Source organism: Hydra vulgaris, chromosome 08, assembly GCF_038396675.1.
Source record: "Hydra vulgaris chromosome 08, alternate assembly HydraT2T_AEP".
NCBI classification, from domain to species: domain Eukaryota; kingdom Metazoa; phylum Cnidaria; class Hydrozoa; order Anthoathecata; family Hydridae; genus Hydra; species Hydra vulgaris.
This window is the reverse complement of record NC_088927.1, coordinates 25,280,001-25,302,500: the sequence shown is the minus strand read 5'-3', so window position 1 is coordinate 25,302,500 and position 22,500 is coordinate 25,280,001. Positions and strand designations below refer to the sequence as shown.

Sequence of the window (22,500 nt, the reverse complement as noted above, 5' to 3'; positions counted from 1 at the left end):
GGTTCTCGTGTAATTTTTTCAAAATTTTTTTGTAGGCATTTTTTTGAAATATTATTAAATTTGGGTGCTGTTTAAAAAATTAAAAATAATTTTTTAAACAGCACCCTGTATAAAATCATCAATATTGCTTTCATTGTGCATATAATATATTTCATTGTGCATATAATATAACTATATAATATATCATCTTTCATTGTGCATATAACATAACTATTTCAACCTTATTTAATAATACTTATATTTCAACCTATATTATAAAATAATATAACAAAATAATATAACTATTTCAACCTTAACTTTTAAAAAAAAGAAGTTAAAGTTGAAATAGTTATATTATTTTATTTTAATTGCAAACATATAAAAAAGTGTTGTGTTTCAGCACAAGAAAAATATTTTATGTTAGATGCATTGTGTTTAAAAGACAATGAGGCTACTGTTTTTGGAATTAAAATTTTAATACAACTTGAGGAGCTAAGTTCTTGATTAATACTACAATATTTACTTTTGCAAAGCACAGAAGACCACTAGTAACCACTGTAGTGAAGAAGAAGGCTAGTCTTTTTTTTAATTGTAAACTCTGAAGCACAAATCTTGACAAAATATCTACAAGTACATGGTTGTTGCATATTTTATGTGAATTTTATTTTGGGGATAGATGACCAGAACTGCATAATGTTATGAATTATTTTGTTTAAAACATTTTTGTAATGCTATAGAAAGTGCTTTGGGTTGTATGTAAAGATACTGAGGTATGCATGCAACATATATTTATTTACAAATATCCAGCAATATAAATTGTTTTCTATAAACTATAGGATAAAAGTAGCTAAATTACTAACTAGCTAAGAATTAGTTATATTATCTATTAAAAAAGGACTCTATTTTTAATTTTTAGAATGTATCTAACAATGCTAAGAAAATGCAATCACGTATGGATCATTCCTCTGTTCAGTTTATTCTTCCTGTTTTAAAGTACCTAGTTAATATAAAGCCACAGTTTGACTCAATATTAAAGGTATGATTTAATATACTAATATAAAACACTTTGACAGAGTATTTAAGGAATATTCATAGAATGATATAAATAGTAATAATAAAAATTTACTTTAATAATTTTAAAATTTAATTTATTTTATTAAATTTTTTAAAATTTAAAATTTATTTAATGTATTATGATGTTTTTTCAGATGGTTAATGTTGATACACGAAAAAAATTCCTAAGTGTAATATCTCTCTTTCATGAAACAGTAAGTTTATACAATTAATGTTTAAACAGAAAGTGTAATATCTCTCGTTCATAAAACAGTAAGTTTGTACAGTAAAATTGAAACAATATGCCTATACCTCCCTAATAATGACTTGGTCATGATTTTACACTGACGCCCTTGGGGTAGTATCACAATATAAGTATGCAATCCTGATTTGCTAAACGATTAACACCAGGAATACAACCTTCTTAAAAATTGTTGCTCTAAATCTATAATGTTATGTTTAAATAAAAAAAAAAATAGGGTTATGGTTTAAACGAAAAACACTACAAGTGTGGAACCATGGATGTTGAAAACAGAGACAAAATTTGTTATTATTCTAAAGAGATATACATAGAATGTATATTTTTTTCTGTTTTACAATTTGTTTGATTTCAATTTTAAGTTTATCTAGTTCCTTTTTTTTAGACTTTTGATAAATAAAGGGTTAAAACAGAAATATATTTTTTTAGGGGAAAGTTCTTTTGTCAGATTTTGTTGAGAAACTAAAGGTAAATTATTTCTTTGACACATTTTTCGAAAAAAATTTCATATAAAAACCATATATATATATATAAAAATATATATATAAATATATATATATATATATATATATATATATATATATATATTGTTGAGAAACTAAAGGTAAATTATTTCTTTGGCACATTTTTCGAAAAAAATTTCATAGAAAAACCATATATATATATATAAATATATATATATAAATATATATATATATATATATATATATATATATATATATATATATATATATATATATATATTTTGTTGAGAAACTAAAGGTAAATTATTTCTTTGGCACATTTTTCGAAAAATATTTCATATAAAAACCATATATATATATATAAATATATATATATATATATATATATATATATATATATATATATATATATATATATATATATAAATATATATATATATATATATATATATATATATATATATATATATATATATACATATATATATATATATAAATATATATATAATATATATATAAATATATATATAAAATATATATATATATATATATAGTAAATTTTATTATATATATATATATATATATATATATATATATATAGTATATTTTATTATATATATATAGAATATATCTTGTATTTTCATATATGTTTTCTTTGTTATGTAATCTTTATTTTATTATGTTTTTTATTCACACAAAGGATATTGACAAGAATAATACAGTACCAAAAGATGGAACTGTGCACCAAGTAACTAGTAATGTAAGTTAACAAAAAAATTGTCAAAATTATATTCATTATACCAACATGCTATAAGTATTGTATTAAAGTGTTACTCTATTATTATCAATGCTATAATCAAATGGGGTGAAATTAAAAATAACTACCATAAAAAATAAATTACCTAAAAAATTTTTTATTTAAATTTTTTTTATTATTATTCAAAAACCAAATTTACCTAATAGTAAAGCATCATGCTTAATATTTTGTTTGATTCAATTGAAGTAAAAACAATGCATAGAATTTCATCTTTTTTGAATGATAATGAATGGTGATTAAAAAAAAATGCAATTCTTAAGATATTTCTAGATAAATAGCTGATAAAGTTATTTAGCAAGCAGTATGTTAAGGATTGCATATCAAATCATCATAAAGGTTAGCACATATCAAGTTCAGGTATTTTTAAAAAATATATATAATTCAAGTTATGTCTGTCAGCATAAATCTGTGTCAGATTTTTTGCTCATTTAAGAATGACATTCTCCCTAACTAATTTAGGTATTTATTTGTTAATTTTAAGAATTCTGCAAATTAGTAAATAAAATAGGGTGTAGTATAGAAACGAATAACGCAAATAAAGACTTAAAAATAGATATAAGCAAGTAAAAAAAAAAAAACATGAATTTTTAATTATTTTTTTTACTATGATTGCAGCTAAAACTTATTGAATTCCAACTTTACATTAAGAGGTAAATCTTAGGGATCAATTTTTTATCATTTTTATCAGTTTATTTTGCTCCACATCAATCATTATAGCTTTTTCAAGAGCAACTTGTAATTAGGGTTGAGCTATTACCAAAAATTTACCGGTAAATCGGTAAAATTGTTTTACCGATTTACCGGTAAAATGATGTCGGTAAATTTCGGCAAATATTGTTTTTTTAATAATGTTGAAGGATGCTTGAAAATGTTTTAGAATGCTTGAAATGGCTCAACCAATAAATTAAAAATTTAATTAAAAATTTAATTTTCATTTTCCTGTCAACAAAGCTGTTGTTTGTTATGCTTGAAAAGTGATTTTGTTGGTTTAGTTTTGTCTAAACACTTTAAGAAACACGTTTTTACTTTCTTGTGACTTATTTATCAATCGGCCAAAAAACAGCAACACAATCCAAACGACGAATTCAAAGCAAAAAAAAATTAGACACAAAGGGGTTACCATAAAACAGTGAAATGAGAAATGAGTTCAGCAATTTTTTGCCAACCTTAAACACCTTTAGGTCGGCATTGCCGAATGCCAATCCTAATTCCAAGGGTTATATGACTGACCAAAGGTTGTTACAAAAAGTCCTAACCTGAAATAAAAAAAGAGATTGGAGGGAACATTTTATGGAACTTAAACTAGTTAAATTTTATCTCTCACTTCAAAAAAATAGGATAGATTAGGTTCAGCCTAAATAAATAGTAAGGATAGATTAGGTTCAGCCTAAATAAATAGTAAGGATAGATTAGGTTCAGCCTATTTTGTAGAAGTGGTGTTTGACAAAAAAGCTCACTGAAAATGTAAAACATAGAACTCTAATAAGTGAAGGAGTTACAAAAGTAAATACCAATTTTAGCAATGCTTTGTCTGAGAATTTGTTAAAAGATCCAGAAAAAATTTATGATACATACATTTATGATAAAACCAATATAATAGTTTGTATTTTTGGTGTGCATTTTTGAGGCCTAATAATAATAAGCCCTTTGTTTTGACTTTTGGTTGGTTAGCAAAATTAGCGCAATTACGTAGCTTATTGCTTAGGGTGCCAAGTACTATGTTTGAGTTATGTACTCTCTAGTTTAAATGATGACTATAATACCAAAAAATATTAATTATAAAACCATCATTAAACCAAGTTGTTTCAATCTATCTTTTACAAATAGTTGTAGCCTTCAAAATAATTTTTTTATCCATTAAATCTTACCATTTGCAAAGTTCATTAGACTTACTTGCTCTTTGTAAGACTAATTTTAATTTGGTGGATTTGTTTCTACGTTTTTGTATTGATTGTGGAGTGCTAATGAATTACACATTAATTGGAGATTAATTTACTCCAATAATCACATGTTTTGTCTGAGAATTTACTTACCTATCAGTATCAGAATTTACTTACCTATGCGGTAGTGGTGTAGTGGCTTGCTTCATAAGAGAGAGGTTCCGAGTTCGATTACCACCACGTCCCTAATAGTACCGTGCTCAACTTGTTTCTCTGCGCAGCGGCCTTGTTCGTCAAGGCTCGTGTTTCGGAGTTATAGAGTTGAGAGAGGGTTATAACCACAAGTAGCCTCCTCATCTGTAGTGACCTTCTTGGCCTCAGGGAGGTGAATTATAAAAAAATAAAAAAAAGTTAACCTTTTTTTTTTATGATGTCAGGTTTCAATCCTCTGACAATTTTTGAATGTGCTTATGTTCAGCATTGTTTAACTCGCCTTTCTCTTTGCTTTTTATTATTCTCTTTACCAATATCCATTGAGTACTTGTTAGATAGTTTAGAGAGTGTTTAAGAAAGATTGGAAAACACTTTTGCAAGACTGTGACAGAAATATTGTCCATGGGTGAGTTAAAAACTTTCTAAACTATTTAACAAGTACTCAAATAGCTCACCACTTTTTATTAAGTGTCTTTTATTTTATTTTAAACATTCAATTTTTCTTTAATATTTGGTGCTTCATTGCTCAGTTTTTTCAAATTCTTTTATGTCATTTTATTTCAAATACAGTTACATGATAATAACAGTTTATAATAAGTATCTGTACAATGTTCACTTGTGTTTATTAATAAATTTTTATGCTTACTAAAATAGAATAATTTTTCATAAGGTAATATGATTCATTAGCCTTTTTTTTTATTTCTCTTACTTTTTTTAATATATATGTTTTTTTGTTGTATATATTTATTGTACTTTTTCGTATATTATATATATATATATATATATATATATATATATATATATATATATATATATATATATATATATATATATATATATATATATATATATATATATTGTAATTGTTTAATTCTACTTACAGTTAATGAAAAAGTGACTTATTAATTCTTTTAAAAGTGTAACTAACTAAATAGTGTTGTTTTTTTTCCCCATCTTTTTTTTTCATCACAAATGCAATAGTTAATATTTTTAAAATATGATAATCCATATTATTAATTGCTAAATTTTAATATTAATTATTTTTAGTTATAATTTTTCATTTTCTTTTTTAGTATTTAACATAGGTTAACAATGATTTTTCAATGTTTTTTTTTTTTAATTTTTAAATTTTCTTTTTTAGTATTTACATAGGTTAACAATGATTTTTCAATTTTGTTAACATGGTTTGCTTTGTTAACATTGTTTGATTCTATGTTGACCTTATTTGATTCTTTGTTAACCTTGTTTGGTTATATGTTAACTTTATTTGATTTTTTGTTAGCATTGTTTGATTCTATGTTTTTGAAACTTTATTTGATTCTTCGTTAACCTTGGCTTGATTCTATGTTAACTTTATTTGATTCTTTGTCAACCTTGTTTGATTTTTAATAACCACCATTAATAATAATCCAAGTAATCTTGCATTTTACTTAAAAAGTTTTCACTTAAATCTAAAAAAATAAAAGTAATAAAGATATTTATTATGTATATAATTATTTTTAGGTAGCCATATATTTAGAAGAATTAATGCAATTTATAGATACTACTGCTATGATTCTTTCTGAAGGTAACTTTTAGATATTTTTCACTAATAATTTTGTGTCTTTTAATTTTTCTACAATTCACGTTTCTTCATGACTCCACTAAAGTAAGTACTTATAAAAGAATGTCATCAAAAAGAATGTCATCAAAAAGAAAAAAATAGACTTCGAAAACCATCATCATTCAAATATTTTTATCATCAAGATTAGTTATAAAACTTTTTTAGTTTTTTTGTGTGAATATTTTACTTTTTATTTTATTTTCATTTGTAAAACAGTTAGTGATATGATAATATTAAGCATAAGTATTTTTCTGGTATGATAAGTACATTACCAATTATTCTTTCAAAAAATTGCCTCATACACAAGTAAGTTTATTATTCTTGCACCTTCATCTTGTTTAAAAGTTGCTATTACAAGGAGTTATCTAACTATTGATGATATAATGGAAATATATTTCATATATTTTTTATGAAAAATATGGAAATATATGAAATGTATAATTATAATGAAATATAACTCATTTGTGCTCACCAATCATTCATCAAATAAATGTTAAAAACATTGAAATCAAACATTTAAAATATAGCGCTCATTAACTGATTATTTAAAGGTCTGCAAAACTAAACTTTTTACAAAAACTAAACTAAAAGTTTTACAGACCAGAGTTTTAAAAAAATTGTGTGTTTTGTTTTGTTTTAAAATTGGTATTTACCTTTGTGTGTTTACTAAGTTTTTAATTTTTGGTTTAATGACCTTTATACATTTTGATGTGCAAAATCATTTGTGTGAAAATCTAGAAGATGTTAGATGTTAGAAGATATGTCTTTTAGTTATTTAACTATTTTATTGTATTTTAAATTTAAAATAAAAATTTAAAAACTTAAACGTTAGTGTTTTATTTGAATTATTGCTGTTTAAAACTGTGCAACACTTGGGTAATGATTAATAAATGAATTTGTTTCTACTTAATTTAACCTCTTTTTTCAGGTTCTCTCGATATTTAATGGATGTTATCTTTTAATTTTTTATTTTAATCATCAGTTTTCAAAGTTATCAGTTTTTAAAATATTTCGTTTTTTTAAAAAAGTATGAATTAGTTTCTAAGAAATCAAAAAGTACTATTAGCTCAAACGTTCTTCGATTACATTCAATTTTATATATAGTAATGCTGATAGGGTAAGAATAAAACCTATAGTTTTTTTTTCTAAATATTTGGAGTTTTTAAGTAATGGTCAGCCAAAATTTGGGCCTTTTTACACATGAAAAGTCATTATTAGGATTTAGTGATTTATAGTCATTATTAGGATTTAGTGAACTATAGGTTCTACTTTAAACTTAGTTTAAAGTAGAACCTATAGTTCTACTTTAAACTAAGTTTAAAGTAGAACTATAGGTATAGCTTTTAAAATTAAAATAAAAAAACTGATAAAAACTCTTCCTCTGTCTAAAAATTATTAGCTGAAACCACATATTTTACAGTCTTTTTTAAGTACATTTATCCTGAAACATAAAAGGTGCCCACAAGGTATCTTTCCTTTTTGGAAAGGGTATCTCATTGTAACTTTAATGGTTTACAGAAACTGGAGAAGTATTATTTACAAAATATTTACAAGTCATCAAACTGTCAAAAAATGTTTTAGGTAGCATTCAAAAATCAGTGATTATGGGAAATGGGACATGTCCCAAAAATAAATCTATATACCATTCTTTTAATGCAAAGAAAACAAACTTAGTCATATCATATCGTTGATATAACTTTAAGTCAAAATGATGCTAAATCAGGTTGTTTTTTTAATTTATGGATTTGTAGACATGTAAACATTTTTAATCTGATGTTTGTTGAACATTAGATTAAGTCAAATCAAGACTAGCTGATGTTGGTTCGATGCAATTTAGTACAGACAAATACATTAGCAATCGAATGTTGGCATTTAAACAAGGCAATCTGTTCTCAACAAATCAGAAGTAATTAAATAAATGCTCAATAAACCATTGAGCATTTAGTTAATTACTACTGTAAATAAAGAAATATTGCCTAAAAGTAATAAATTATGTTCAATAAAAATAAAATTAGAATTTTTTAGATGTCTGCAATCATACAAATTAAAAAAAAACAAAAACAGATTTAGCGTCATTTTGGCTTTACATTATTTCAACAATGCCATATTATTTCAACAATGCCAATATATAATTCTTTATTTTGTATTTAAAGAATGGTAATATGGGTAATAAAAAATCTATGCATTCAATCTTGGAACCTTTCCCATTTTCCATGATGGTTGATTTTTGAATCCTAGTTAAAAAAAAACTTACAGGAATCTTTCTCACTCTATCAGCATTAGTATATTTAACATTGAGTGTGATCGAAGGATATCACTTTTGAGCCTTTTTTTGTTTTGTTTTTACAGGTTTTATTTTTCTCAGAAAATGGCTCTTAAATACAGTTATAAAAACACACAAAACAAATTTTATTTTTTTGTTAAGTCTAATCTAATTTTTTTTTTTTTTAATTTTTTTTTTTTTGTGACAAAAAATACATATATATTTTTGTTATTGTGCACATAAATTGTTATATTTATATATTATAGATACTTTTAGTATATACTAAAATTTTTCCTATAAGAATAATTTTTCTAGCAGTTTAGACTTTTCAGCCTTGTTAATAGCAACTCAACAAGGAGATGCAAAATCATACTTTAGCATGGTAAGGGTAGGGAAGGCACCGTAACCTTGAAAGGTAACTCTCTTAGTGATAGTCTCAATAAAAATATGGGTTAACAAGAGGTGTGATTGATGGAACTTAATTAATTAAGGAGTAATGCAAAAGTTTCCAATCATGTTAGATATAATCATCATTTAAATCATTCTAAATGTCCTATTGACTATTGAATTGGCTAATTATTTATTAGCGACATGATATTCGTGCAATGTTTGAAGTAAAGAAAAAAAGACCTTTCTGATTAATTGTAGATTTGAAAATTGAAATAAGATAAATTGTGTAATTTGTAGATTTAGTATACTTTTGTTATATTTAGAGGTTAAAAGAAATGTTCTTTTTATATTTGCAAATTAAATTGAAAAGTTAATGTTTTGATCAAGGTTGTGTTTAAGGGTTAGATGGAAAATATAGTGATCTGTGGACAGCATTTAAGATTGAAAAAGCTTTTAATAGAGTACAGTTAGAAATAGTATGGTGGGCTTTGTCATATTTAGGTGTTAAAGAGTGACTTCTAACAGTTATCAATGCTATGTATGAAAATGTTGCAATCAAAACAAAAGATGGAGGTAAAACAAAAGATGGAGGTAATAAAAGTGAAGGTTCAGAACTGCAAAATGTAGAAAGAATGATTTTGAAGTTAATTGTTTAAAAGTTACTTTGTTAGCGTACATCAGAGTTTAGTACTTAATACTTCACTTTTTGTTATTGCCTAGAAAACCTTTTTTATAAGTTCAGTGTTGGTCACCATGGAGATAGAACAAGTGCAAAAGTATAAACATAAGTAAGATAAAAATTATGCATTGTATAGAATGAGCATTCTACAGATTGAGAAAGCAAAAAATCCTGAAAAGTGATTATGGGTGTTCGAAAGGAGTTTAAGCAAACTCTATTATTTTAAGAGTTTGTAAAAATGGTTTACAAAAGATGGAGTTGTATACAATGTGCACTTAGTATTGTTGGTTTAAAGTGTAGAAAATATATTGTTAGTAAAACAGAGAAGTCAAAAAAATGATTTTGCTCAATCTCTCATTCAGATAGTTAACTTTGTGACATGTTTTCCAGACAATCCTAATCATTTTCCTTCACTCCTTTATTTGTATCTTATCTCTGACCTTACCTTGTGTTCAGTTTCTCCTTGCTCTCCTTTAGGTGGTTCGGACCATGCAATGTTCTCTCTAAATCTTTTATCTGGTACTTCTTTTTTGGACTCATCCTATCATCACACTACTTATTACTATCCTAAAGCTGACTGACTGAGGCGGACGACTGAGGTTCTTTTTGTTGTTTTGTTCATGACAATCCTTGTGCTGATGTCTTTTGTCACACTCTGTTGATAAATGCACCTCTTATGTAATCTCCTAGATATGGTGTGAAAGATGGAAGCTTTTATTTCTTCTTGTCTGTTTCAAGTCTTGTTCTATTTCATGGTTTTCACATTCACAATCTAGTCCCTTACCTTGGTTACCATGGTTTTCATCTTCTTGTGCAACTGCTATTTCTAATTGTCATTTTTTTTAACTTTTTAACAAGAAATCGATGTAAAAAGTGCTGTCTGATGCTAAGCTCCATTACTCCCAGTTTACTAAATCTTGTATCTTATTTCTAAAGTTAGGCTCTAGAGATTTTAGGTAAATCTTCAACAGTGTCATTAACAAAGGTAAGTCTAACATTCCATCTCTAATATATGGGTCTGACCTTATTATCTCTCCCTAAGGATAAGGCAGAACTATTTGCTAAGAACTTTTTCTCTAATTTGTCCCTTGAATCGCATGGCCACATTTTTCCTGTCATTCCAGTTTAACAGGTCAAATCATTGATATATATCCAAATTACTCCAGCTTCTGTTGCCTAAGTCATTCTCCTACAGCTTGTGGTTTAGACAATATTCCTAGTCTTACAAAAGTGTTCACCAGAACTCTCTTCAATTCTCTCTAAGCAATTTAATAAGTGCTTGACTGAATCTTGTTTTCATGCCTGCTGGAAAATGGTATCTGTGGTTCCAATTTTTAAATAGCCTGAAGAGCGCTCTGACCCCTCAAACTCTTTTTCAATTAATCTTCTCTATGTAATTAACAAGGCTTTCGCATTTTTAATCAACAAATTTCTAACACCTTATCTCGAAGTACCATAAGGTTTTATCTTTTGTCCTGTAATGTTTTTTACCTTATGTTTTTTATCATTTATGATCTTCCTAAAAAATCTAAAAAAACATCTAAAGCCTTGACAAATAGTCTTTGCTTTTTGATCACTTAGAACAAGCAGCCAATCTTGAATCTGATCTCTTTTCTGTAACAGCTTGGGGCTTGCAGTTGCTTGTGAATTTTAACTCCAACAAAACAAAGTTATTTACTGCAAACATTTGGGTCAGTTATTTACTGCAAACATTTGGATCATTCCACAACTCACTCACTTATTAAAATTACTGAGTCAATTAGAAAAGCTCTTGATGATAAAAATTTTGCATGTGGCGTCTTTGTAGATATTCAAAAAGCTTTTGATACAGTAGATCATTCTATCCTACTCAAGAAATTAGAATATAAAGGAATCAGAGGAATACCTCTCAAATGGTTTACTTCCTATCTTCACAACAGATCTCAGTTTGTCTCAGTCAATGACTCAAAATCTACTCAAATAAATTTTTCTAATGGTGTCCCTCAAGACTCAGTATTAGGACCACTACTTTCTCTTCTTTATATTAATGACCTTAATAACTCAATTAATTTTGCAACTCCTTACCACTTTTTTTTTTTTTTAGAATATTCACCTCCCCAAGGTAGGACTGGTAAGACTGTAGTGGCCCGAGGGGGGTCACTACAGTCGAGGAGGCTACTCATTTTTTTGTGTTTTTATTTTTATTTTTTATTTTTTAGTTGTTATTCGTGGTGCAACCCTCTCTCAACTCTTTAACTCCGAAACACGAACCTTGCCGAGCAAGGCCGCTGCGCGGAGAAACTAAGTTGAGCGCGGTACTTCCAGGGACATGGTGGGAGTCGAACTCCGAACCTCTCACTTACAAAGCGAGCGCTCTTACCACTACACCACTACCGCATTTTGCTGAAGATACTAACTTGCTCACCACTACACCACTACCGCACTTTGCTGATGATACTAACCACTACACCACTACCACACTTTGCTGATGATACTAACTTGCTCATTATCAACAAATCTTTAAAAAAAATTTACAAATACATTAATCATGATCTTGCCAATTTAGTTCAGTAGCTTCACTCAAATAAGCTTTCTCTCAACTGTAGCAAAACTGAACTGGTCATATTCAAATCTAATAAAACAAAAATCAATAAAAATTTAAACTTTAGATTAAGTGGCCAAAAAATCATTCCTATAAACTCAATCAAATATTTATTGTTTGTATCCCATCTTAAAGACTTAGCCATAAAATTGAGCAGATCAAATAGAATGCTGGCTAAAGTTCACCATTATGTCAATTTGGAAACACTATTAAATATATATCATGCCATTTTTGGCTCACATATACGATATGCTTGTCAAATATGGGGACAATCTCAACAGCAAGCAGTTTTAAGGATATCCCATCTTCAAAACAAAGCTTTAAAAGTAATACATTTTCAGAATTACAAATTCAATCCTAATGTGCTTTATCTTACTTCTAAGATCTTTAAACTATGTGACCTTTTTCAGTTCTTGAATTTTCAGTTTGTCTGGAATCACCAACATAAAAACCTACCTCCTACCTTCAACAATTTCTTCTCAAAAAATGCAAATAACCGATACTATCTTCGATCAATTGATAATCTGAATCTTGCACTCTTAAAACATCGTTCTGTTACTTATGGATATAAGTCCATAAAAAACCAAAGTATAAAATCTAGGAATAACTTTCCCTATGACCTAAAAGCTCTCCATTCAATCTATGCTTTTAAGAGTAACCTATTCCATTCCTTCCTAATCAAATACAGGTCATAAATCCAAAGATATGTGTATCTGTGTATAAGTGTTTGTGATAAACGCATGTGAATAAGTGTGAGTGTAGATGTATGTATGTGTGTATTTATGCATGAATGTGTATCTGTGTATGTGTATGTTTGTATATATTTATATGTATATATATGTGTGTATGTGTATATATGTGTATGTGTATATAATATATACATATATAGTAAACATATAATATTATTAAATGTGTGTATATGTATTTATGTTTGTATATGTGTATGTATATATGTGTTTATGTATGTTTGTGTATGTATATTTATGTTTGTATATATGTATACTTGTGTATAGTATATATGAATCTACATATATGTGTGTATATTATGTATGTATACAATTATTGTATGCATACGTGTATTGAATACAGGGGGATATAAAAATATGAGTTTATATGTATTTGTGAACATAAGTGTGTATGTGTGTTTGTATGCATGTATTTGTATGTGTCTATATATGTGTGTATGTGTGTGACTAATACTAAATTACTATTATTTTTTTTTATGATTATTTTAATTATTTTTATTTTTGCCATTTTATTTTTATTATTATCATTTTACATTTATCATTGTATTGTTATTGTTGTTACCACTTTTATTATTATCATTATTAGTATTTTTACTCCTTCAACTTTAAATGTTCGTTTTGTTACTGCTGTTGGCGAATAATATTACTATTAGCATTAACAATATATTTATTAGCTTTTATTTGCAAGGTTTTTACTTAAGATTAGTACATGTACTATTTGTAAACTTCTGTGAATGTAACAACTATTTCAGAATATATGAATTGATTGATACAACCGATTATTATTCACAATTGACCTCTCATGAAAACCATATAAACAATCAATTGCAAAGTTAGCATCTGCTAAGGTGACTTCTCTTTATTGTGCTCACCATTTTTTTATTCCTGATTCTATTCTTTACCTCTACAAATCTCTTATTTGTCTCTTTATGGAATACTGTTGTCATATTTGTGGTGATTCTTCTAATGATGGTCTTTCTCTTCTAGACAAGGACCTCATTCCAAAAATGCATTGTAAATGTGTAACTTTTTTAAACATTATAAATGTGTAAACAATCTAATTGGATCTGCTTTATTTGCCAAGCTTGCACCACTGTCCCATTTTTGTTAGTTTTTTCATCTCTTTCTCTTCTCAACAAATTTATTAATAACAAATTTATCATGATCGCTGCTTAAACAAATTATTATCTCTATCAAACAAAACTCATTTTAGCTTGACTCATAATTCAGTTAAAATGCATCCATTTACTGTCCCTTCATGCTCTTATAACTTTTATTCATATAGTTTTCCTTGTACATCAATACTTTGGAGTTCTCTTCCAACTTTTTGTTTTACTGACTCATACAACCAACAACTTTTAAAGACTTCTTTCAACCATTTCCTTGCTCTTTAACAATATTCTTGTAAATAATCTTTTTTCTTATAACCCTCAACTTAATAGTGGCTGCTTACTATTGGCTGGTTACTTTCAACCTCATTGGGAGTTAATTAGTTTAAAAAAAAGATTCAGGAGAAAAAGGTTTTTTTAAAAAAGGTTTTTGTATTGAAAGAAGGAAAACCTGAAGGTAAGTATAAAAATGTTTCATTTAATGAAAAATAATCCTGATCATGATAATGATCATCCTCATGATCATTATCATGATCATGAGGATGATCATGATAATGATCATGATGATCATCATTGTCATGATCATGAGGAGAAGAGGAAGGATGGATGGTGAGGATAATGATGATTTGTTCTTGTGTAGAATTATTTATTTTACAAATATTTTTTAATTTAACACATAAGCATAACATTTTCATAACTGCTTTTTGTTACTTATCTAACGTAAAAACTATTTTTAAAACAAGAAAACCGTAAATTTTCAATTCTCTATAGCTTTATACTAAAAATTGTTAAAATATTCAAAAACCTTTTAACTCTTTTATGTTTAATGTTGTCACAGTTTTATGTTAATAAGTATAATAACCTCTTGCATTTTTTAATTCTCCTTATATGTTAAATTAAATGAGAAAACTTGTTTATTAATAAATAGTTTCTTGCTAAACATAGTTTATCAATTTTTTTAATGAACAATTTAGATTCTAAAGAAACCTCCTCTACAATTGTTGCTGGCTTTATGTGTAAGCTACTATTACTTTTTTAATTTATTGTTTTCAATTTTAAATTTGTACTTTTGTCATTTAATTTGGCTTGACAAAAGTTACTTACAATGATATTTAAAATAAACTATTGTTTTTTTGGTAACCAATTATTATGTTTCTACTTTAGCAAAAGTTTTGGAATCTTTAAGTCGTAATTTAATGAACAAATCAAAAATGTATGATTCCATGGCTCTCCAATCAATTTTCATGCTTAACAACTATAACTACATTATAAAAAGTTTGCAGAAGTACGTAAGTCTTTGTAATATTTTTTTTTTTCCTAAATGTACTTGAAAAAAGTCAATAAACTTTAGTTAATAAACTAAAATGATCAGAAAAGATTTTTAATTTATTTGTACATTATAAATGTTATCCAACCATCATTGATATTTTCCAGCTATTGTAGATGTTAGCCAACTATTTTAGATGTTAGCCAATCATTGTAGTGTGTTAGTGGTGAAGTGGTAGAGCACTCGCTTCATAAGTGAGAAGTTCCAAGTTTGATTCCCACAATGTCTCTGGCGGTACTACTCTCAACTTGTTTCTTTGCGTAGCGGCCCTTGTCAAGGTTTATGTTTCCAAGTTATAGAGTTGAAAGAGGGTTGTAATCACAATTAAAAGTAGCCTCCTTGACTGTAGTGACCTTCTCAGCCTTGGGGAGGTGAATTAACATTTAAAAAAAATGTTAGCCAATCATTATAGATGTTAATCAACCATTGTAAATGTTGTCCAATCATTGTAGATGTTAGCCAACCATTGTAAATGTTAACCAAACCATTGTAAATGTTAACCAAACACCACAGATGTCATATTGTCCTACTGAATTAGGGATAAGGGGTGCTTCAGTATATACGTTGACGGAAAATTAGGGTTTGAGAAGGCAGCATCTACATATGTAGGATATCTATTTATGGAAAAAAAAAGTTTTTCTTTTTTTTAAAAAAATTTTGCGTTATGTTATGCTAGTTACAAAACTATATTTTTAAAATAAAAAATTTTAAGTAAAAAAAAAATGGTTGAAATTGAAAAAATGAGTTATATTTAAGCTCATGCTGATTTAAATATACATTAGCATTGTGTTTTGTTTGGTATTATCTTGTGAATTCTATTATTTTTTTTGTATATTTTATCATCCTGTTATAAAATCTGTTTTGAATTTGTTGTCAGTGTACCAACATTATCTTTCTGGTTTTGACTAAAGATAGTATTGTGCTAAATATATATTTTATAAATTTTTTTCAATATAGAATCGGTATAATGAAGCTGCTTCAAGAAAATGGCCAGCCTGACCTTGAAAAACAGTATGACGAAGTCATTAAAGATGAGATGGAAAGCTATGAAAAGAGGTTTGTTTTTCTTTAAATTATTTCCACATGTACTGAATCACTTTTTACACATTTTTTCCCGCAATAATAGCATTACATTGTTTATAGTTGGCAAAGAGTAAGCCAGCATTTAGTGATGGACTCTTCTGACAAACTTTTAGAAAGTTCTGGGAAGGTAGTTTTTTCATTGTTTTTTTGTTGTTTTTTTATATTTCAAGTTCAGAACTTTTTTTTAGTTTAGTATTTTACACAATTTTATTGTTAATTATTATTATATAGATATTTATTATTTTATGCCAATATTTATTTTTTATTTTGTAACAATATTTATTTTTTATTTTGTTGCAATATTTATTTATTATTTTGTAGCAATATTTGTTTATTATTTTATTCCAATATTTAAGATTGACATTTAAGCGTTAGACAAAATAAATATTAAAGATTATTTAAGATAATTGTTTAATTCTTATCTATTTAAGTTTTAATTAAGTTTATTTTAATTTTTTTAATATTTGTGTCAGACAATTCAAATATTAAAATCAAGAGGTTTTTATTTTGCGAACTCAAAGATTTTAATTGCCCAAAAGACAAAATGTGAAAGAAGCTGTAAAACTGAAATAAAACATAAAATTTGTTTATGACTTTATAATAAAAGGGTTATAACAACAGTTATAAAAAAACGGTAACATCCTCGGCTACACTGGCCTCTTGGACTTAAAAAGGTGAGTATGGCTATAAAAAAATGAACTGTTTTACAGAAAAATTTTAAAAACACAACTTAAGCATTAAAATACTTCTCAACAATCTTTTCGCTTTCATCAACATCTGAAGTTTTTCACTTTCATCAACACCTGAAGTTTTTCACTTTCATCAACACCTGAAGTTTTTCACTTTCATCAACATCTGAAGCTTTTCACTTTCATCAACATCTGAAGTTTTTCACTTTCATCAACATCTGAAGTTTTTCACTTTTATCAACATCTGAAGTTTTTCACTTTCATCAACATCTGAAGTTTTTCACTTTCATCAACATCTGAAGTTTTAATTTAAAAAAAATTTTTTCCTTTTAAAATAGCTTTTATAAAATAATGTTGATAACAAACGCACTTATTTACTCAGTTTAATTATTTTTGCTTTTTTTTAATGTATCTTTATATTTTTTTATTTGCTTATTTCTCATTAATCCTGATTGTTTTTTTATATATTTTTTTTTTACTTTCATATCTATTCTTATCCAGATGACATTTACACCAGATGATATAACATTTACACCATTTTGGATCAATTTAAGTTTTTTGTAAAGATAATTAAAAATAATGCAATTTTTTCAATAGTTGTTTGACACCGCAATACATGATAATTAATAGTTTGTAATTAATGACAATAAATCACCATTATAATTATTTTAAAAATTTCAATAATATTCTTTATTGGGCTTATTAATTATTTCTATTTTTATATAATTATCGTTTTAAATTAGTATGAACAATTAGATTTAGATTTTACATTTTTATTTACCATCAAGCTAAAATCTGGTTAACAATAATAATATTGAGATTTATTTACAATTATTTTTCTTTATATAAGTTTAATGTTGATTTTTTATTAAATGCTTTGTAATAAAACTTTTATTATTGGTTTTAAATCAGTTTAATATTGGTTTTAAATCACTTTAATATTGATTTTAAATCAGTTTAATATTGGTTTTAAATCAGTTTAATATTGGTTTTAAATCAGTTTAATATTGGTTTTAAATCACTTCAATATTGGTTTTAAATCACTTTAACATTGGTTTTAAATCACTTTAATATTGGTTTTAAATCACTTTAATATTGGTTTTAAATCACTTTAGTATTGGTTTTAAATTTTATTCTTTAGTTAAATAAAAAACACAAGCAAGCAATTAAAGAAAAATTTAAGGTATTTTTGTTATCGTTGTTCTGAAAAAAGAAAATGTTTTGTGATTTTATGATAATTATTCACAAGCATCATTCATAAGCTTCATGAAATACCTTGTATCATCATGCTGATGATACTTGTATCATCATGCTGATGATACTTGTATCATCATGCTGATGATACTTGTATCATCATGCTGATGATACTTGTATCATCATGCTGATGATACTTGTATCATCATGCTGATGATACTTGTATCATCATGCTGATGATACTTGTATCATCATGCTGATGATACTTGTATCATCATGCTGATGATACTTGTATCATCATGCTGATGATACTTGTATCATCATGCTGATGATACTTGTATCATCATGCTGATGATACTTGTATCATCATGCTGATGATACTTGTATCATCATGCTGATGATACTTGTATCATCATGCTGATGATACTTGTATCATCATGCTGATGATACTTGTATCATCATGCTGATGATACTTGTATCATCATGCTGATGATACTTGTATCATCATGCTGATGATACTTGTATCATCATGCTGATGATACTTGTATCATCATGCTGATGATACTTGTATCATCATGCTGATGATACTTGTATCATCATGCTGATGATACTTGTATCATCATGCTGATGATACTTGTATCATCATGCTGATGATACTTGTCTCCTCATGCTGATGATACTTGTCTCCTCATGCTGATGATACTTGTCTCCTCATGCTGATGATACTTGTCTCCTCATGCTGATGATACTTGTCTCCTCATGCTGATGATACTTGTATTATCATGATGATACTTATATCATCATGCTTATGATAAACAAAATCAAACAACAAAGATTTTATTTTATAAATACCTCTTACAGTTACTTTAAAGTTGACTGGGACTCTTTTTGTGATTTTCTGTTTATAAACTTCATCTTATCTCTTCCGGTAACTTCTAAATCTAATAGTGAAGATGATTAAATAATAATAATAATATTTTATAAAATATATAATTCATTACATAAAGTAAAAATTTTTATGTAATAATTTAGAATGTAATAATATATTTTATCAGTTTTTTATCAAATATTTTTATATTTTATCGCTATAATGTAGAGTGTAATAATTTATAATTTATCAGTTAGTCCAATCTAACCAAAAACATTTGCATTTCAATTTCAAAGATTTTAGGAGAAGAAATATCTCTGTAATGCTTATCTGTCTTAAAAAGGAAAAAAAGTTCTTTTTTTTTTACAAATACTATTGTAATTATGTAATATTTACATTCACATTTATAACACTAAATTTTGCTCTACTAAAAACAAAACAATTGTTGCAGTATAAAATAACTTAGGAAGTCAGCTTATCAACTTTATTATAAAAGTTATTTAGCAAATTAGTAATCTTAAGCAAAAAAGTATACATATGTTATAAATAAATATGTTATGAATACATATGTTAATAAATACATGCTAATAAATATATACTATAAATATATGTTAATAAGTATTATGTTATAAATATTCAGTTCACCTGTATGGTCTTCATGATCACCCTGCTACTGGTAACTTGTAACCCAGTGCAACCTGTTCCATATTCTGCTGTCTTGTGGGATTCGCTTTCTAAGCAAAGGCAAGAAGGAGTTTGCTTCCTGTCATCAGTACTATTTAATATTGGTCATGCCTATAGTAATATAATATCTATATATATTTTTTAATTTTTTTGTGTGTTTGTCTTTTTTATAATTGGCAGTGTCTTAGTTACTGTTTTAGCTCACCTGTAATCTACTTTATATGTATGTTTGTGTTCTGTCTAAACCTCTGGTGACTCATCCGTATGTTGCTATCCATATTGTTGTGTTCTTTCTGAACCTCTAGCGCGGTGTTCATTCACCCGTTACTTTATGTGTGTTTTAGTTCTGTTTGAACCTCTGGCATAGTGTTCATTCACCCGTAAGTTGCTTTATGTATGCTTGTGTTCTGTCTGAACACAAGAACACAATCATATAGATAGCACTGGGTGTTTACTTACCCATAAGTTACTTCATGTTTGTTTGTGTTTTGTTTAAGTATTTAAATCTGTTTTAATGCAGTGTGAGCTTATTAACTAACTAGTTTCTCCAACTGTAAACCTATGCTCACCTTAGTCTCTAATATTAGTAGTGTTAGAGCACTTGCCTCGTAAGCGAGAAGTTCCGAGTTCGATCTCCACCATGCCCCTGGTAGTACCACGCTTAACTTGTTTCTACGCGCAGCGGTCTTGTTCGTTGAGGTTTGTGTTTTGGAGTTATAGAGTTGAGAAAGGCTTGTACCAACAAAAGTAGCCTCCTTGACTGTAGTGGCCTTCTCGGCCTTGGGGAGGTAAAGAATTGAAAAAAAAAAATGTTACCCAGTACTACCTGCCCCATGCCTTGCTGCCTTGTAGGGTGTGCTTTTTTAGGCAAAGGTTTGGAGAAACAAACTCCAACTTAGAAATCCCCTGTCTTGGCGCTTTTGGTTGAATAAAGGCTAGAGATAGTGTCTCATAAAAATGCTTATCTTGGGCAGATGTTAACAGCATCCAGCTACTGTCTTGTAGGAGGTCCCCCTAGGCAAGGACTTTAGTGGTAAACAAAATAGTTTTGGTAACCAGCCTCGAACCCTTTTATCATCTATTAGGCTGGCGTAGATGTAAACCTGTGTTACATTGTTTTCTGCCTTGGATGATGAATGCTGGATGCAACTCTTTCTGTTATCTCCTAATCAAGGTACAGCTCTAAAACTCAGTTTAATGGTTCTGAGGCCGGCTTGTAAGGTTTCCCAAACTCTGTCTTAACTCTCAGAAAGGTTGATTCCATCAACAGCTGCAAAATATCAGAGTATTAACAGTGTCATGTTGCGCATGGATGGTGTCCCTGTTAATGCTTTTGGTGAGCATTACATAAGGAGCCCTGTGTTATGACTTAGGGTTAATTAACAGAACTGAGACAGGTGCATGGCTTATTGCTTAGGAGTGTGCTCTATTTATGTATGAGTCAAGTTCTCTTTAAACTTAAATTATGCCAAAAGTAACCCAAAATATTAAACATAAAAAACCATCTCCACCACCTAACTGTTTTAATATATCTTTTGCCAATATTCTTGGCTCCTATCAGTTGAATCTTTACCTCTTGCAAAATTCACCAGACTTGCTTGCTCTTGGTGAGACTAATTTAAATTCCTTTATTCCTTTTTCAGATTTTAGTATTGATGGGTACTATCCTTTGATTTGCAAAGATTCCAATAATCACATGCTTGACTTGGGGGTATAAACATCAATTCACCTATTTGTCGTGAAATCAGGTTCGAATCTTTTGACCATTCTTTTATGTGCTTCTGCTTAGCACTTCTTCACTCTATCACCTTTCTCTTTGTTCTTTATTGTTTTCCTTCCAAGACTGCACTCTTTTAGATGTAATTTCTGATCAAATTGAGCATGCCCTCTTTCTTTACCCCTCTCTCAATATTGTTATTATTGGTGACTTAATGCTCATCACACTGAATGGTTAGGCTCTAACGCCACTGACCTTGCTGATGCTAAAGCCTATAACTTCTGCATTTCTCAATCTCTTACTCAGATATTTAACTTTGTGACTTGTTTTCCTGACAACCCTAATCATTAACCTTCACCCCTTGATTTATGTCTTGTCTCTCATTCTAGCTTGTGTTCAGTTTCTCCTTTTTCTCCCTTAGGTGGTTCTGACCATGCAATGATCTTTTAAAATCTTTCACCTGTACTTCCTTTTCGGACTCGCCCTATCATCGCACTACTTACTACTACTCTAAAGCTGACTGGGATTCTTTTTATGATTTTCTTTGTGATGGTCTTTGGGTTGATGTCTTTTCCCATCAGCTGATAAATGCACCTCCTACATAAACTCCTGGAGTTTATGTAGGAGGCAGGAATGGATGTTTTTATTCCTTCTTGTCAGTTCCAAGTCAAGCTTCATTCTACTCCATGGTTTTCACCTTCTTGTGCAGCTGCTATATCTAATCATAATCATTTTTTTCGACTTTTTCAGAAGAACAACTCTCTTGAGAACAACTGGCTTATCATTATTGCAAGAAATCAATGTAAAAAAGTGCTGTCAGATGCTAAGCTCCATTATTCTCAGCTCACTATATCTCATACCTTATATCAGAAGTTAGGCTTGTGTTTCAGACAACATTCTTA

General features: G+C 27.8%; 1 protein-coding gene across 2 annotated transcripts in view; it reads left to right on the top strand.

Annotated features, from left to right (window-relative positions):
- LOC101240167 (exocyst complex component 7) overlaps positions 1 to 22,500 on the top strand; it is a 41,496-nt gene that overhangs the window by 14,374 nt on the left and 4,622 nt on the right. The window contains exons 17-26 of one of the 2 annotated variants that reach the window (XR_010640006.1): positions 896 to 1,015; positions 1,188 to 1,247; positions 1,721 to 1,759; positions 2,456 to 2,515; positions 6,169 to 6,232; positions 15,011 to 15,052; positions 15,201 to 15,325; positions 16,321 to 16,419; positions 16,507 to 16,573; positions 18,277 to 18,318. Coding sequence is in view for 1 of the 2 variants with exons in the window: in XM_065803309.1 (XP_065659381.1) it covers positions 896 to 1,015; positions 1,188 to 1,247; positions 1,721 to 1,759; positions 2,456 to 2,515; positions 6,169 to 6,232; positions 15,011 to 15,052; positions 15,201 to 15,321; positions 16,321 to 16,419; positions 16,507 to 16,573; positions 18,277 to 18,318 (714 nt within the window). In the remaining variant the exon portion in view is untranslated. The remainder of the gene's footprint in view (positions 1 to 895; positions 1,016 to 1,187; positions 1,248 to 1,720; positions 1,760 to 2,455; positions 2,516 to 6,168; positions 6,233 to 15,010; positions 15,053 to 15,200; positions 15,326 to 16,320; positions 16,420 to 16,506; positions 16,574 to 18,276; positions 18,319 to 22,500) is intronic. The other variant, XM_065803309.1, reaches the window with a different exon arrangement.